We start from the raw sequence: 17,672 nt of genomic DNA, 5'->3' as shown, positions 1-17,672 counted from the left end.
AAGAGAGGGCCTTCATTCCTTGCATATTAAATCTATGGATTTGGATGGAAGAATAGGTTTCTCCAAGTTCCCAAAATTGAGAACCTCTAAGTCTCTTCACCAAGGAGAGATTGGAGAAGAAATGAGTGACCTTGGAGTAGTGGGATTGCAAGATGCACCCCCAAGGTGGCCGACCTCTTTAGAGAGAAATGGAGAGACAAGTTCTCACCAATTTTCTCCAAAACAAACCCTTAATGAATTTTGGCTATAAAGTCATATTTATACCTTTATTCATTTGAGTGGCAAACTTGTAAATAAGTTCAAGTTCACTACCCTAAACAATATGGCCGGCCATTAGGATATTTTGGACTAATTGGGGCTTTGTGAATCATTATTCTTTAAGTTGTCATACAACTTAAGTTAATGGGCTTGACGTTCGAAGCCCATTGGGCCTTAAGGTCCAAAACTATCCCGAGGTCTTTAACGAACTTATTCGTTTGATTAATTAACATATTAATTAATCATTGCCATAAATAAATGATTAAACCATTTAATCATTCTTACTCATCTCCATTGTTTCTTCAATCTCCACCTTACACGGTGTGCGATCCATTAGGTTCCTTTTAGCGAGGCAGTGGGCGATTAAAACCATTTTACATCGATTGTGAATTGAAACTTACTTTCAATTCTCCCTTTAGTGATTACACACGTTTAGGGCTTCCACAAACCATGAGTGACACCTTGCAGCATATCATGGTTACCCAAGCTAATCAGAAGAGGTAGAGAAAACCTATTCAGTTTGGGATTACAAATGCAATACGGTCTTTCTCTAATACAATACTCTTGACCACATTGTTTGGTTTGATAGTTTATTTATTCATGTCTACTATCCAATGTGATTCGTGTGCTTATATGATTACCTTGAATGTGATTTGGAACGCATTCCTAAATCTCATTCATACTCTGGCCAGAGGTTCTAAATCATATCATAGAGTATTCTCCCTCAAACGGTTTGAAGGTTAGAGATCCCTTGTTGCGCATTCACTTGCCTCCATGGCTAAGTGGCTTAACCCCAACGATGCCATGGACACTCCAATGGAATGACGTTTGACATAATCAAAGATCAAGGACTTAACCACAAGACAACTGTGATGCCTCAGGTCAAAGGACTACTTTGCATTATCCCAACCATAAGTTCTCATGTGACATGAATATGAGAACTCTTCGTTGATCGCGTTCAGTGAACTCATTCTCTACTGAGCACCTACGTACTTGTCTTGATGTCACACACACCAATGACTCGAGACTAGTCACTCTCCCTGAAAGAAGACATAGCACGTACCGATCTTGACGGACTGTCAATGCCCAATTGACAATCCTATGATCAGGAACATTTAGGATGTGTCTACGAAAGAATGGTCTCATGAATCTAACTTCATTAGATTGCATTCTCCCAATCACATATTCCTTGGACTTTATCGTTTAAGCATATAACATTTATATGAGACGGCTCAAACAATAATCTTTGCCCTTTATATTAAACTAGATTAGTTTAACATGTGAAATGTCCGTAAAGTATCATCATATGATTGGCTTTAGGGCACATTTCCAACAATGAGTTGTTAGAAACTTTTACCTAAATTGTATCTGATGGCTAAATGATTGACAGACAATGACTAGGTCTCATCTTTCATTCGTTCTTTTTTTTTTTTTTTTTGGTTGGGTAAAAAATTACGTTTACGTTTTTTTTTAATTACTGTACATCATATGAGTCACGTAAAGAATAAGATAGAGTAATAAGAAATTTCGGTCATATAGGTAATGTGATGGATGAGAATGAGAGATAAAAAATATAATTTTATTAATGTAACAGTTATACAATGAGAGTGAGATAAGAGATAAGATATAATACCGAACAATTTTTTGTCAAACATATTATTCATGAGATAGAAAGATAAGATATGACTAAGATATTGTAAGAATCTCTTCTCAAAAACGACTTCAAAACTTTTACGCTGACTCAAATCTTGAGCTAATATGGCTGTGATCCGAGTCTACTGCTAGAGTTTAGCCAAAGATCAGTACTTTCGACCACATGGCTCGAGGGCCGGCCACCCAACAACTCTAAAAATGAACACAATAATACTTAGGTCCAACTTGATGGCCCTTCCCTAAATTCTCTGTTTCAAATTCTATGCTCAATCCACCAAATAAAGGAAAAATAAAGGAGACAACTCTTTGTTTGTTTTAAATACCTTTTGGTATGGTTAAATAGTTGTATTCCTAAATTCATTTGGAAGATGTATCCTTTTATTTTGTTTCTAATTTTTTACACACTGAAATGCTTATGATTATTTGAAGCATTTTTAATAGTTGCAAAATGCTTATGATTATCTTAAAGCATTTTTAATAGTTGCGAAATGTGAGATCGGTAAATTTTTTTTGTCAATGATATAACTACATAAGTACCCAAGTATGACTTATAAACTAACATTTGTTCAAAGTTACAATTTTTCTTTTTGAGGGAATTCAAAGTTACAATTTTAAGGGTAAAGAAAACTTTCATCTCGAAAAACATTAGAGTGTACTGACCCAAAGTTTACTTATCGCACCATTAAATCTTAAAGATTTACAAGTTAAACACTTAAAACAGCTTATTTTTACAGTTTTAGATGAAAAAAAAACTGAAAACGTTAAGCAACAAAAATAAGCTTAATCTCATAGCAGAGTAATACCAAACCAGTCCTTAGTTTGATCTGGCATTTGGGTGGAGGTTTGACTTAAAATCCTTTTGCAAGGAGGACCAGTCAACTGAGAATCCTCTTTAGTTTGTCCAGTTCCATACGATATACCAATTTGTTTTTGTACTTAACCACATCATACGCGTTTTGAGCCCATTATTACAGTCAACAGCAAGAGCTGCCCTCCTTCCTTCGGCTCTTTGGTACAAAGAGGAAGAAGAAGAAGGCCAATCCCCACCAACTCTTTAGCCTAAAAAGCTAGCCGGCCAGCCAGCCAGAGAAAAACCCCAAAACAAAAAGCACTTTTGTATTGCAAATGATTCCCCCAACAAGCTAGAAAACACCAACAACGCCATCGATTTCTTCTTCTCTTCTTTCTCATCGCCACTGAAGGACAAAGCCGCTTCTCTCTCTATGGAATCCTCTGCGGCGGAGGAAAGAATCTCCAGCTCCACCGCTCTGACCACCACTCTCTCCAACTCAATCCAAGCTTTGGGTCGCGGCTTTGACGTCACTTCCGATATCAGGCTTCTCTACTGCAAAGGGGCACCCGGATCGAGGCTCGTGATTCTGGAGGAGGATCAGGGGAAAGATCTTGTTTTTTCTGATGGGGTTGTTGTGCCAAATGTGCCTGTCGACGTCGAGTTCGCGCCGGGGAAGAGGACCATTGACAAAATTCATGTCTGCAGCTTCCATGAGGTGATTTTTCATCCAATTTTGGTTGATGGGTTTTTGTATTTTGTGAGTTTGGATTTGGATTCTGTGATTATTTTGTTGTATTAATGTTTTCAGAAGCTTCAGTTCAGTATTGGACCTGCTGGGTTTGAATTTTCTTGGTTTGTTTTGGCTGAGTACAGAAAGTTATAATCTTGGTTTATTTTAAGTTGGATAATGTTGCTTTGCTGGGTTTTTTATGGTTCTGGGATTGATTTGTTTGCGAAATCGTTGGTTCCGATATCGTAATTCATGTTTTTGTGCTCTGTTGGATTTCTGGGAGTTGGTTAAATTGCATGACCGTACATTGGTTGCTTAAAGTTATTCAATTTTGTTTGTCATTCAATTGCTCTTGTGTTGCGTGGTTTGAAAGTTCGAAATGATAATGTCTTTCTCTTCTTCCGGGCTTTTGAGTTGTTTTTCTCCATATATGATATATTCTCGTAGGTAAGATAAACCCTTATTTTCTGTAAGCATTATAGGTTAGGTTGTCTTGAATTGTTTTGTGATATGCAGAGAATAGATTACTCATCTCTTACGGAACAATGCACTATGAGCTCGTTACGCTAACGTTCTAGTGAATGTTTATTTTCCTTCACAAGCAGCAAATTAATCGTATGGGATATTTCAGTGTTGGTTTTATATTTTGGTTCTGGATTGTACAGTGGGTTACTAGCCAGTGTAATTAGTCAATTTACCACGCAAAACATGAAGAAAACTGGGAAAATATAGCATATCAGACAACAGATAGATGGCTAAATAAAGAAATCTGGCATTAGGTAATTGTTTGAGTTCAACTGTTCGCAGAGTTTGCTAAACTATTCGGTGCATTAGAGAATAAAATTTTACTGAGAACATGCTTACACATAAAGTTTATTTGATTACTATAATCCCCAAAAAGCTTGAGCAGTTAGGATGTGAGCAAGCTGTTAATATATATTCTAACACTAGCTAACTTTAGATCCACAGTTTCTTAAATTACATTTTCTCTTTGGAATATATCGTCCCAGTTATGGAATCTCCTGCTACTTGGTCAGGATTTGGTGCAAGCATTTGGATTTCCACTTTCTTCACCTAATTACAGAAAAACATTTTAGCTTGTTGTTATACGACATCTTTTGTGACCCTATGGCTTTGATGCTTGAAATTTCAGATGGCAGAATACTTCAACAAGAAATCGGGTATTTCAGGGCGTGTTCCCCTTGGAAGCTTCAATGCCATGTTCAATTTCACTGGTTCTTGGCAAGTTGATGCAGCAGCAACCAAATCCCTTGCCATGATTGGATACTTCATTCCCCTATACAAAGTTAAACTAGAAAAGGATAATTTAGTTTTGCATGAGGAAATTAAGCGTGCTGTTCCGTACTCATGGGATCCTGCAGCCTTAGCAAGGTAAGCAACTAAATATGATACTATAAACATGAATCTTTGTGTTTTTCAGTTATAATCCTCTCAGTAAAAAATCAATTATCAACAAAGTTGATAGGCTAATACCTACAACTCATTTCCTGTCTATACCTTAAACTAATAGATCTTCTGGAGGCAACTTGGCAGTACCTGATTACTCAGTCTAATGCTACTTTCTGTCATATTCTGTTTCCTACTTTGATCAGTGGGTTATAAAATACAACTAAAGAGCTCGGTGAAAAATTGAATGATTAACTATTAGACCTTTGTATGCTCAAAGACAAACTAATGGCGAGATACTTGATTCAAAATGGTCTAGATATGTGCTTAAAGATGCTAGTAACTGTTATTGAAACTAAACTTGATATGCACTAACAAGAAGGATAATCAATCAAATTTCCTTAAGTTGGGCAGTGCTTATAGTTACATGGCACCCCATCAATTCATATCGAAATTTAAATTCAAAATGCTCCAAACTGCATTGTTTGATGATGCATACCGCATTGTGTTTCTTTGTTAAGGTTACTAGATCTGTTGGTCTGTAAAACACCAGAATTTTTTATACAGAATTTTCTTCTTCTTCTTTCTCCTCTTGTTCATTTTTTAGTTTTATTGAGAGTTATGGTACCCATATCGTCACATCTGCAACTATTGGCGGAAGAGATGTAGTTTATATCAGGCAGCACCAGTCATCTCCTTTGTCAGCAGGGGACATTGAGGATTATGTGAAAGACATTGGTGATCATAGGTTTGTGGACTCAAAAAGCCAGTCAAATCCAGGCCCATTAAAATACAAGGATAAGGTTTGTGTCATAGGCATATTTTTTCTTTTTTGTTGCATGTGGTTTTGCCAAGGAATTCAATCTGGCTATCACTGTTTCATCTAAAAGTCTCACGAAACTTTTCGCTCATTCTTGAAATAATTCTTGAGGAAATGGATTTGTGTGTGAATATTCTTAATTTTGTGTCCTCCTTCAGGATGTTACAGTCATATTCAGGAGAAGAGGGGGTGATGATCTTGAGCAGAGTCATCCCAAGTGGGCCGAAACTGTACAACTAGCACCAGATGTGATTAACATGACATTTACACCCATTGTCTCTTTGCTTGAAGGAGTGCCTGGAATAAAGCACTTGAGTCGCGCGATTGAGTTATATTTAGAGTGTAAGAACTAATACAAAAAGCATTTCGTTAAAAATGTGACTTTTATTTCAATCTGATGACAGATAAATCATTGCAATTATGGTTGGTTTGAATTGTGTGTCTAGAACCCGAAACTTTGTTATATAGTTAGAAGCATGCTTCTCTATCTATTCAGGTCTCGGAGGTGTTTTTAACATTTATTATATGTTTGTCATTGTTTATACCAGACAAGCCACCAATTGAAGATCTGCAGTATTTCTTGGATTTTCAAATTGCTCAAGTTTGGGCCCCGGAGCATAATAATCTTCAAAGAAAAGAACCTGTGTGTTCATCGCTTCAGTTCAGCTTGATGGGACCGAAGCTTTACATCAGTCCGGATCAGGTACTTTTGTTGGTTCTCATTAGTTCTTTGATGACTATTATTATTAAATTATTGTGTGGGAAAAAAATGATGCTTTCATTTCCTTGTATTCGTAGTTTTCCACTTCCACCTCACCTTAACTTAAAAGTTTCTTGACACTGCAGGTAACAGTAGGCCGTAAGCCTGTCACAGGGCTTAGACTAAATCTAGAAGGCATCAAACAGAACCGACTGGCTATACATTTGCAACATCTAGTGTCCCTTCCAAAAATTCTTCAACCCCATTGGGATGCGCACATGGCAATAGGTGCACCCAAGTGGCAAGGTCCGGAGGAGCAAGACAGCCGTTGGTTTGAGCCAATCAAGTGGAAAAACTTCTCCCATGTAAGCACCGCACCGATAGAGCACGTGGAGGCTTCTATTGGTGACCTCTCCGGTGTTCACATTGTCACAGGGGCTCAGCTTGGTGTTTGGGATTTTGGTGCCAAAAATGTATTGCACCTCAAACTTCTCTTCTCCAAAGTACCAGGCTGCACTATCAGGCGGTCTGTTTGGGATCACAGCCCAGCCACCCCGTCTTCTGCACAGAGGACGGATGGTTCTTCTTCATCGCATTTGAACAACAGAAGCTCTGACGATAAAAAGGAAAAACTAGCAAAACTAGTGGACTTGACGGAAATGTCAAAGGGACCGCAAGATATACCAGGTCATTGGTTAGTCACTGGGGCTAAGCTTGGAGTCGACAAGGGAAAGATTGTATTGCGCGTAAAATATTCCTTGCTGAACTACTGATCTTCGGCCCTTCCCCCCCCCAGTAATTGTAGGCTTTTCCACTAAAATATGATAGTCCAGCATTCTTTGCACAGGCAACCCCTGTTCTGTACATTTTCTTCTTTTTGTTTCTTAGCTATCTTCTAGTGACATCCTTATTTGTCTGAGGGGGTTTTCTTCTAGAATCGGTTGAGAAGACAACGTATGTTTCTGAATAATTATATACTATTTTTACGTAATATATGAAGTACTATTTTCAGTGACATCAACCCTTGCATATGATTGTTGACTAGAGAGCTTGCATGTATGTATCGTTGGACGAGAGAGTTAATATTTTAGAAATTGAGAGTATAATATTGCATTGTAACCGTCATAGCGAAATTAATATTCGTATCTCTTTAGAAAACTTAAGTTCTTTGATTGCTTATAAAGTTGGCTAAATTGGATTGTTCATCCCTGTGGTCATAGGACACTTGCATGATGACCCCTGTGGTGAAAAACTAGGAATTAAACCTACGTGGTCTAGAATGTTAGCAAATTTAGTCCAAAAGTAAGATTTCTGTTAAATGACTGTTAAAAGTTGGGGTAAAATTGTATTTTCAGTTCCAATTGACATTGAATTGGCGCTTTTTTTTTATTTAAAAAATTAAGCATTATTTTTTTTGTTAATTGTTATAAAAAAAATATTTATTTTAAATGTCAATTGGAACTGAAAATATAGTTTTACCTATACTTTTAACAGTCATTTAACAAAAATCATACTTTTGGACTAAATTTGCTAACATTCTTGACCACAGAGGTTTAATTCCTAGTTTTTTCACAACGGGGGTCATCATGCAAGTTTCCTATGACCACAGGGATGAATAATCCAATTTGGCCTATAAAGTTTGCATGCATGTATTTATATGTTTTTCAATCCCATCATGAACAGTTTCACTATCATACATATTACACATTTGACTTTCTTAGTATAAAGCATCTCCACTCGGAAATATTTTTTTAGTCTAACAGGTGTTACTAATTCAATTACTGTGATATCGTCGGACGAGAAAGTTTATATTTCATGAATTGAAGGTATAATATTGTAGTGTGACCGTCATGTTGGAAAAAATACTATTCATATAACTCTTTAGAAAACTTGAAAGGGAAGTTCTTTGATTGCTTGTGTGCAATGGGACAATATATAGTAACCATTAACCACAGCCTAGTGATTGAAACTATGTACTTAAGAAAACTTCTTTACTTGTGAAATATGCAAGTTGTTGCACTTCATGAGACAATAGTTGACTCAGCCTTAGTGAACAAAACTGTCATGCATTTACTTATTTCACTTTTAAATTTGTCTGCTTTTACAGTACCGTACAAGCATCAAAGATGCTAAACCAGAATTAATCCACCTTAAAGAGAAAAGAAATAAATCAGTCACTTATACTAACCTGTACTTAACAGTAGTCCTTCAACACAATTTTATTAACACAATTGGATGTTAGTTTGTAATCTCAATAACAGTTTTTATGCCGTATGGGAAAATTATTGTCTGCTCCAACATATGACTTTGACATGAATCTAACAGTTGTATGAGAAATTGCATCAGAAATTTCTTACCAAATGAACGAAATTGCAGAAATTATCTGGTGTGGTGTGGACCAAGCCTCAATGTTACTCCAGTGGCGAAAAAACTACTTTATAATGTCTTCGTGATTAAACGAGTTATTAATCTCATCTCAGTCCAAATAGATCTTTCCGTCTAAAATATGTCCAGGTTTTTTTCCATGTATGTCATATGCATGGGTGAAAGGGTCCTTTTAGGACATGAAACTGGTTTAACCGCGGTGGTCGAAATTGATAGCGGGTTTAACCGCAGGCGATGTTATCGAGAGTTTTTTTCATACAACGTACGTAAATTGACATATGACCTACGCCACAGGAATCAATGGAGCAGAGCCATTAAATATTCTAGCTCTGGGGAGACGAGCACGCAAAGTTGCTATGCGTGAGATTATATGAGATTATGCAGCCCCACATATGACTTAATCATCCTCACCATCATACGTTAATCAAAGTATTAAACAGTGTTTAACGTCTACTCTTTTATTATAATACGTGAACCATTGAGATATGTTTGTTCTATCTGTCAGATGTCTGTTTTAACCATTATTCAATGAAAAGGGATCATGTCCGGATCTCTTCCTCATAGTTCATCAAATCAGAAGATATGTACTGTTAAAATTTGATTTAACGGTTGAAGTTATTATAATTTTTAAAATGGGCCCTTATTTGTAGATGTTGGATCAAATTTCAACGATACAGATTTCTTGATTTTGTGGATTAGGGGGAAGGATCCGTAGAGGATCCCTTTCCTTCTCCAATAAGAACATGCAAGTCCTTTTTAATGCTAAGCCCCACACTTGTATAGTCTGACAATTTGCACTGATTAAAGGGTTTCTAATTAGATTTCACTAATCATGTTTACGTGGAAACTATGATGCTCTTGATGTGGATGATTAATTTGCTGCAAGAAAGAGGCAGATAGTAGTGTCCAAAAACAAGGATTCTCCAACAGCAAGTGTCTAGATGCTTTTGGACTTGGGTGAAATGCAAGATACTTCTTCCTGTAATGTTTCTTTTGTGAATTTTTTTCTAGAATTAGAACTTGAACGTACCCCTAATATTTTGGTTGCACTCAATCCCTTGTTGGATACTTTCTCCATATGCATCTACTCATTTGTTTTACCTTTCTTTCTTCGTTGACAAGGAATTACGAACCCGGCAATATAGAAATTTAGGGTGTAGTGATTTATACATTCTTATTTTCTTCCTATGCAACTCTTCATGTTTTTCTTGTCTTTAAATCGAACAAATTAGAGGAGAGTCTAGAAACAAAAAAGAAATAAAGTGAAAAAGGCGAAAACAGAGTCTGAAAATCACTGCCATAATTCTTGTTTCCATCCAACAGGATCCTCTCCGGAGAATTCTAGGGATCCGTAAATCGTGTTCGTTCATCGTACATCGTGCGGTCAGTTTTTGTCAAGTACTGTTTATGTTTATTTTTAAATAAAAATATTAAAAATAATTTCTGACTGCACGATATACAATGAACGTGCATGATTTACAGATCTCCGGGATCCTCATAAAGACGATCCGGACTCTTTTTCCATGACACTACCAGTATCTCTACTAATTAATAAAACACTCATTGTCAACCAAAACCCTATAAAATTACAAGTTTAACCCTCTAATTAAAACAGAACATTAATAAAAAATATGAGGCAGAAATGTAATTTCACACAACCAAATTTTGTTGTTTTTTTTCAAAGTCTCACATACATGTACTCCTAACATATATCTAATTAAACAAAAAAAAAAAAAAAGAACTTCCCACCCCGACATTCTCTATCACTCTGTTCCTCTCTCCTTCTATTTCAAAAACAAAATTAATAAATTTTCTCACACACTTTGTATATGCCCATATGCTAGTTTAAACAATGAAAACTCTGGCACAAAAGTTGCTTAGGCTTTTGGAGTGTTGCATGCCCGTTAGGGCTATCATGTTTTAATCCACGCAAAAATTGAAAACTCAATATTTTATAAAGGATAATATTAGGAAGATTAAATTTTGTAAATCAAATGATGTGTCTCTAATAAGAAACAAATATGTTAATCGACATTAATTAATAATTTAATTATCTACAACCACATGATTTGGTTTTAAATTTTTGATGTTTCTATCATTATTCTTTTATAAAAGAGGACGAGGATTAAATGTTCTTTATTGTGAATAAATACGTCATCATTTGAGCTAAAAATTTCATTGTCCACTTCATGATACCAAGAAAAAACAAAAATTAGCTTATTTTATTTTTTAGCAGTAAATGCTACCTTATTCATATATGTTTCCTCTTGGACAATCTGGACATGTCTTGGGAATCTTACTCATGAAGGTCGGCTTATAGCAAGGAGATATTTGTCGATTTTCCTCAAATTTATAAGGAGCGGTCAAATTTTATCATGAATTTTAGTTTTATCAATTATTCGTTGAATTTTATAATTGGCAAATTTTCGTTTGAATTTTAATTTTATAATTATAAAAGGTAATTTTATCCCTAATTTTAAAGGGCATTATGGGCATCACAAATGTTTGTTACGTACACAACTTCCATTAAGTCCCCAAGTCCACCTGTGTCAAGTTCTTATATATACAAACCTCAGTTTCCATTAGGCGCTACTCATCCATTTTCTAAAATTCATATCATCATCTCTTCTCTTTAGTACCAGAGAGGGAATCACTGCATCCTCGTAGCTAGCTATGGTAAATTTAACAAATTAATGAGTACATATGATCTTAATTATATTTCTTTCGAATTCGATCTTGTTATTTATATTCTCTTTGATTTATTAACCTGCAGGACAAATTTGAGCTTGTTGAAGGGAAGGTTGATTGGAAGGGAAGGTCAGCTGTGAAATATAAACATGGAGGAATGAAAACTGCTGTGCTCATACTAGGTACTCTTTAGTACACATATCCTATACATAATAACTTTCTTTTTCTTCTAAGAAAACCATATTCCAAACTGGTCTAATGTACGATAAGAAGAATTCTGGCGTGAGAGGGGGGACACCCTGTCCTAACTAACTAGCATAATCTACATATGCTTACATGATCACCATAAATGCATAATATCTAATCCTTGACTAATTTACCATTTTGAGTGTTGTTTTTACATGTTGCAGGTACATTGGCTTTTGAGAGCATGGCAAGTCTTGCCCTGGCTGTGAACTTGGTTACCTACTTCAATGAGGTCATGCACTTTGAGCTAGCAGATGCAGCTAACGAACTCACCAACTACATGGGAACTGGCTTTATTCTGTCCATTCTCATGGCCATCCTTGCAGACACCTTCTTTGGCAGATTCAAAATTCTTCTTATTTCTGGGTGCTTCGAGTTTGTGGTATGCACAAAATACTCAAATTACTCACATAAATCGCAAAAAATGCACAAATATAACGAGTTATGAACCTTTAATGAAATAGAACCAGATGGATGCTAAATAGACAATAAAATGGCTCTAAATTGTGTTGGATACAACTTATTGTCTGTTCAATGACCCTTGGTTTTATTTTTCAATTCAAAATTTGTAAACAGTTCTATTTGTGTATAATTTGCAATTCAATAGTTTTTTTATGCATACACGTGTTGTAAATTTTCATTTCAGGGACTAGCACTAATGACTGTACAAGCTCACTACCCTAAACTCAGGCCACCAGTCTGCAATGTCTTTGATCCAACTGCTAAATGTGAGAAAGTTGAAGGTGGAAATGCTGCCCTTCTTTTTATTGCTCTCTACACGATGGCGGCCGCCGCTGCCGGGCTGAAGGCCACGTTGCCATCACACGGTGCCGATCAATTTGACGAATCGGACCCGAGAGAGACAGGGCAGATGTCTAGCTTCTTCAACTTTCTGTTGCTATCTGTGTGCTTGGGTGGTGTAGTCAGTTTAACCCTAATTGTGTGGGTTCAAGACAATAAAGGATGGGATTGGGGATTTGGGCTCTGTACCATCGCCATGTTCTTGGGCGTGGTTATCTTTCTTGCAGGATTGCCGGTGTATCGGATACAAGTTATCAGAGGAACTAGTGCCATAGTTGAAATTATACAGGTTTGTTTCTTTTGTCAACCCTTTAAACACTAGTTCCAGGCCTGTCTTTCTTTTCTCAAATTTTTTTTTTTGTTTTTTTTTTTTGGCTTCATACAAGCGAATACTAAGGTGGGGGAAATCAAAAACAAAATTTGGTGTAAAAACCTTACTAAGTCACTACGTATATACTTCTCTTTCCGATTGGTGTTTATAATTAGTAAGAGGCCGGTAAAAGGAAGATTCTTAACGACTGCTTCCAAACATACTCAGTTTGTTAAGATCAAACGTTAATCACAACTAGCTGACTTGTTGCTCATGTCCGTTTCAGGTGTATGTTGCAGCCATCCGTAACAGAAATCTTAGCCTTCCAGAAGACGCCACAGAATTGTATGAGATTAGCAAAGACAAGGAAGCTTCTCTTGAACAAGAATTCCTACCTCACAGACCCATTTTCAGGTACCTTTTAAATTTTTACTAAAATATAAGATCTTCACCCTTGAAAGGACACCAATTGTGAAGCTTCACCTTCACTACTAACTTCCAGATATCTGATATGTTATGTTATCGGTTGAACTGGATTAGGACCAAGCATTCAGTCAAATTTAAACCTAATCTACAATTCTCATTCAGTCTCACAATAAAACATGTTACATGCCAACTTGTTTGGTAACACATAATTGAATTTATATTCCCGTCATAAGAAAACTTCTTGTTATTTGTTCCTTGCCTAACACGTAATTAAATTTCTATTCAGGTTTTTGGACAAAGCATCCATCCAAAGAGGGGAAGTTGATGAACAGCAGCCTCCAAACCCATGGAAACTTTGCAGAGTCACACAAGTGGAAAATGCAAAAATCCTCCTAGGCTTGGTCCCAATATTTTGCTGCACAATTATAATGACTCTATGCGTGGCACAGCTCCAAACCTTCTCAATCCAACAAGCTCTCACCATGGACACGAGCATCACCAAGCATTTCAAAATCCCACCAGCCTCACTCCCCATCATCCCCCTGGTCTTTCTCATCATCATAATTCCTGTCTACGACCGTGTCTTCGTCCCCATTGCAAGTAAGTTCACCGGTATACCTTCTGGCATAACGCACTTGCAGCGCATAGGAGTAGGGTTAGTTCTCTCATGTGTTTCCATGGGTGTGGCTGGAATCATGGAAGTGAAAAGAAAAGATGTGGCAAGAGAGCACAACATGCTGTTGGCAAGGCCGGTCCTGCAGCCATTGCCAATCAGCACATTCTGGCTGTCTTTCCAGTACTTCATTTTTGGAATCGCCGACATGTTTACTTACGTGGGGCTTCTTGAGTTTTTCTACTCGGAGGCTCCCAAAGGGTTGAAATCAATTTCAACTTGCTTTTTGTGGAGCTCCATGGCACTAGGGTATTTCTTCAGCACCATTTTGGTTAAGATTGTGAACAATGCAACAAAAGGTAACACAAAAAGTGGGGGCTGGTTGGCTGGGAACAACATTAACTTGAACCATTTGAATCTTTTCTATTGGTTGCTTTCATTGATGAGCTTGATCAACTTCTTCATCTATGTGTTTGTTACAAAGAGGTACAAGTATAGGCCTGGGAGCCCCATGCTAGTTTCAAAGAAGAACAAGAAGGAAATTGAGGTTAACGAGTTCTGAGAGGATTCAAAAAAAGAAGGAAAAAAAAAAGAATAGCAGCTATTATATACATGTGGTTTATTGTAACGTGTGAAAATTGGATAATACATCTTCAATCAGAAATGCTAAGGAGACTCTTAAGATTGAAAAAAATTACACAAGGTACATTCTGTTGCATCTGATTTGAATGGGAGGGAAATCAATGGTCATAATTAATCTACGGTAAAAATTGAAAAAAAAAAAAAAAAAAAAATAATGAAAATGGCTTGAAAACTTTGAGTTTTAATGATAAGGACAAAATAAAAGGTAAAGTGAATAGTACCAAGATTGACTTTTTAGTGTAAAAATGTGGTTTTTCGTTAAAGTGAACAGTACCGGGAGTTTTTCGTTAAAGTTCCCAAAAAAAAAGGAATTCTTTTATTATTCCATTAATACTCAACCATCTTGTTCATTCCCAACACCACACCATACCACAACTCAACATCTATTTTTACTACAATCTCCTATTTTTATTTTTCACTCTTCATATTTTTTAACAAAAAAAAAAAAAAAAAAAAGAGTGAAAAGGCAAATTGAGTGTTGGGTGTGTGTTTCTCATGACCCGGTCATGGGAAATGAGATGTAGGAAAAAAAAATGTGGAGAATATTCATGCACACTTTGTCGATAATTCATGCACAATTCGACGATGCAAAAGATTAAAAAATCCTTGCCTATTCAGAGTTGCACAAAGACAAATATTATTTCGAGTGAATGATAAAGACATTTTACGTGCCCTTGCTTGCATCTGTCCTCCTAAAACTTATGGAATTGCTCTTGGATCGCAGGCCAGGCCGATAGAGGTAACGGACCCATTAAATGTACCTGGATCGTGGCCATTTGTTAGGGGCATGAACATTCGTGCCCTTTTAGATCAAAGAGCACATATAATGTTTGTGACTTTCCACGGGTATCTTAGAGCACTTTCACTTCTAACAAATGTGCTAGCTCAAAGTCTATTTTTCAGGTCAGCTCCCCCTCCCTAAAAACCCATTCCACCCCACCCAATAGGTTGGCCCAGAGTAGAGGCCAGCTTTGAGCCCAGCACATAATTAACTGAGCAAGAGACCGGCCTACATGACACCAGGCTAACATCAACCATGTGAATTTCTTTTTTTTGTTGTTGGCATGTGGGATACACGCGTGTGTGAGCGCGCATTCCAGTATTAAAAAAATGTTAGAATCTTACCGTGGGCCATGTGTTCACTTTTAGGCTGTTGGATTTAATCCTTTTTGAAATCCAATGGTCCAGATTAATTAACTTAATAAAAAATTATAAAAATTGTTTAAAAATACAAAAAAAATTAAAATAATTATATATATATATAAATACGAATTGACTAGACTCCTTGCCCAGCTTATTTTTTAAAAATGGAAATACACTTGATCAATTACTGTTCATTGGAGTTATTACAACTTATTTGAGTGAATTAAATGAACTTTAGGCCAAATTCATTTTTTAGAGGTAGAATTGCTCTTGTAGGGCCGTTTTTAATACGACCCACGCTTGTTTAAGGTCAGCCTAGCACGACTCAACCCGAAGACAACCTATCTTTTTGGATTGCATCAGACCAGACCGGACCGGACAAACCGAATCAAAGATTCTGACCCAACACAAGTACCAAACGAACTGTACAGATGTCAGTGTTGCTCCACTCTATAAGCTCACCTCAATATACTTAGAAGCCACCAAAGCAACCTAGTACTCAATCTTCCACATTTGGCAGCCTTAACTCACAAGCCTCAGCCACCTCGCTCCTCCCCATGCAACGTGCAGTTCCACGTGGAAGCCTCCCAAAACACCCACGTATGTTCCCATCCACTTATTTATTCCTCCTACCTCTGAACTCTGGTTATTTAGCAGTCATACACACAGACTAGACTGTACATTTGAGATCCGAAGCAAGACACAACGTCGTTTTGAGATGGCTTCAAGTGACAAGACACCGACTCCTAACCCCGCCTCCAGGCTGGGAGATCAGCCAACGCCTCCGGGGAAGCCGATGACGATGGGACAGCACGTCCTGGACAAGGGCGCCGAGATGATGCAGTCCCTCAAGCCGGTGAACCAGATGAGCCAGCACGTGTGCACTTTTGCGCTCTACAGCCACGACATGACTCGTCAGATCGAGACCCACCACTACGTCACTCGCCTCAACCAGGACTTCCTCCAGTGCGCCGTCTACGACTCCGACGACTCCCACGGCCGCCTAATCGGTAAGATAATTGACAAGTAACAATCCAATTAAAACCAAGCCAATTCGTTTTCGGATTTCTTCTTTTGTTTTCTTTTGGTCGATTAGGGTTAACTAAGGCTTAATTTGCAATTTTGTCATATTTGTGCAGGTGTAGAATATATTGTGTCTGATAAGATATTTGAGTCGCTGCCTCCGGATGAGCAAAAGCTTTGGCATTCGCATGCTTACGAGATCAAAGCCGGCCTCTGGGTCAATCCTCGGATCCCCGAGATGATTGGCCAACCTGAGCTCCAGAATTTGGCCAAAACTTACGGCAAATTCTGGTGTACATGGCAAGTTGACCGAGGTAAGTCATAAGATAACGCCGGTTGGCACATGTGCAAAACTTAGGGCACTTGTGTTCATAAGCGTTTGAGGTAGAATAACTTTATGTATAGAAAGAATCGGTAGAGGGTTTTTTTCTTCTAAAAATTAAATTAGTTACTTTGATTTGTTACTAATGACATTGTGGGTTGTTACAATTAGGTGACCGACTTCCACTGGGAGCACCGGCCCTTATGATGTCACCTCAGCCGGTGAATTTGGGTATGGTGAAGCCGGAGCTGTTGGAAACGAGGGATGCCAAATACAACATATCAACGGATGCCTTGAAGACATCGAGGGTGGAGATTGCGGAGCCAGAGTGGATCAATCCGCAGGCGGACTACTGGAAGCTGCATGGCAAGGGTTTTGCGGTGGACATTAAGCAAACTGAAATGAAGAAAATCATAACCTTTCCTTAGACGAGCATGCATGGTTTTAGTATGGATAACTAGAAGAGTACCACCATGAATAAAGAACAAAATGTGTACATGCTTCCTTTGGTTTTAGTATAGATAGTTAAAAGAGTACCGCCATAAATAAAAGAACAAAAAGTGTGTGTGCTGCCTGGCTTTTGTATGTACAAACTGTGGATCTGTGGTTTGGCTCTTTTGGGTTGTGTCTGGCTTGCTGTTCTTATCTATACATTGAAGTTCCTGTGCATTAATATTTTCGGCCTCTACACTGTTCGATCATGTTATATATC

General features: G+C 37.5%; 3 protein-coding genes across 3 annotated transcripts; all 3 read left to right on the top strand.

Annotated features, from left to right (window-relative positions):
• The first annotated feature begins 2,878 nt into the window (after positions 1-2,878).
• Positions 2,879-7,376, top strand: LOC126586691 (MACPF domain-containing protein CAD1-like). The gene is made up of 6 exons (XM_050251619.1): positions 2,879-3,419; positions 4,588-4,826; positions 5,449-5,644; positions 5,820-6,003; positions 6,210-6,364; positions 6,508-7,376. The coding sequence occupies exons 1-6, from the start codon at positions 3,135-3,137 to the stop codon at positions 7,132-7,134; spliced, it is 1,686 nt and encodes a 561-aa protein (XP_050107576.1). The 5' UTR covers positions 2,879-3,134; the 3' UTR covers positions 7,135-7,376.
• A 3,929-nt stretch (positions 7,377-11,305) lies between these two features.
• On the top strand, positions 11,306-14,514 carry LOC126587364 (protein NRT1/ PTR FAMILY 4.5-like). Its single transcript, XM_050252399.1, has 6 exons — positions 11,306-11,422; positions 11,520-11,616; positions 11,845-12,062; positions 12,327-12,770; positions 13,078-13,205; positions 13,504-14,514. Exons 1-6 carry the CDS (start codon positions 11,420-11,422, stop codon positions 14,390-14,392), a joined length of 1,779 nt encoding a protein of 592 aa, XP_050108356.1. The 5' UTR covers positions 11,306-11,419; the 3' UTR covers positions 14,393-14,514.
• Positions 14,515-16,269: 1,755 nt separating this feature from the next.
• LOC126586951 (oil body-associated protein 2B-like) lies at positions 16,270-17,648 on the top strand. The gene is made up of 3 exons (XM_050251912.1): positions 16,270-16,625; positions 16,755-16,952; positions 17,132-17,648. The coding sequence occupies exons 1-3, from the start codon at positions 16,334-16,336 to the stop codon at positions 17,386-17,388; spliced, it is 747 nt and encodes a 248-aa protein (XP_050107869.1). The 5' UTR covers positions 16,270-16,333; the 3' UTR covers positions 17,389-17,648.
• Positions 17,649-17,672: the final 24 nt, after the last annotated feature.

This window comes from Malus sylvestris, chromosome 10 (assembly GCF_916048215.2).
Source record: "Malus sylvestris chromosome 10, drMalSylv7.2, whole genome shotgun sequence".
NCBI lineage: Eukaryota > Viridiplantae > Streptophyta > Magnoliopsida > Rosales > Rosaceae > Malus > Malus sylvestris.
This window is presented reverse-complemented; position numbering and strand designations above follow the sequence as displayed.

Coding starts and splice junctions, on each gene's coding strand:
- LOC126586951 (XM_050251912.1), top strand. CDS start 16,334: ATGGCTTCAAGTGACAAGACACCGACTCCTAACCCCGCCTCCAGGCTG. Junction 16,626..16,754: donor CTCCCACGGCCGCCTAATCG/GTAAGATAATTG, acceptor ATATTTGTGCAG/GTGTAGAATATATTGTGTCT. Junction 16,953..17,131: donor TACATGGCAAGTTGACCGAG/GTAAGTCATAAG, acceptor TGTTACAATTAG/GTGACCGACTTCCACTGGGA.
- LOC126586691 (XM_050251619.1), top strand. CDS start 3,135: ATGGAATCCTCTGCGGCGGAGGAAAGAATCTCCAGCTCCACCGCTCTG. Junction 6,004..6,209: donor GATTGAGTTATATTTAGAGT/GTAAGAACTAAT, acceptor TGTTTATACCAG/ACAAGCCACCAATTGAAGAT. Junction 6,365..6,507: donor TTTACATCAGTCCGGATCAG/GTACTTTTGTTG, acceptor TTGACACTGCAG/GTAACAGTAGGCCGTAAGCC.
- LOC126587364 (XM_050252399.1), top strand. Junction 12,063..12,326: donor CTGGGTGCTTCGAGTTTGTG/GTATGCACAAAA, acceptor TTTTCATTTCAG/GGACTAGCACTAATGACTGT. Junction 12,771..13,077: donor CCATAGTTGAAATTATACAG/GTTTGTTTCTTT, acceptor TGTCCGTTTCAG/GTGTATGTTGCAGCCATCCG.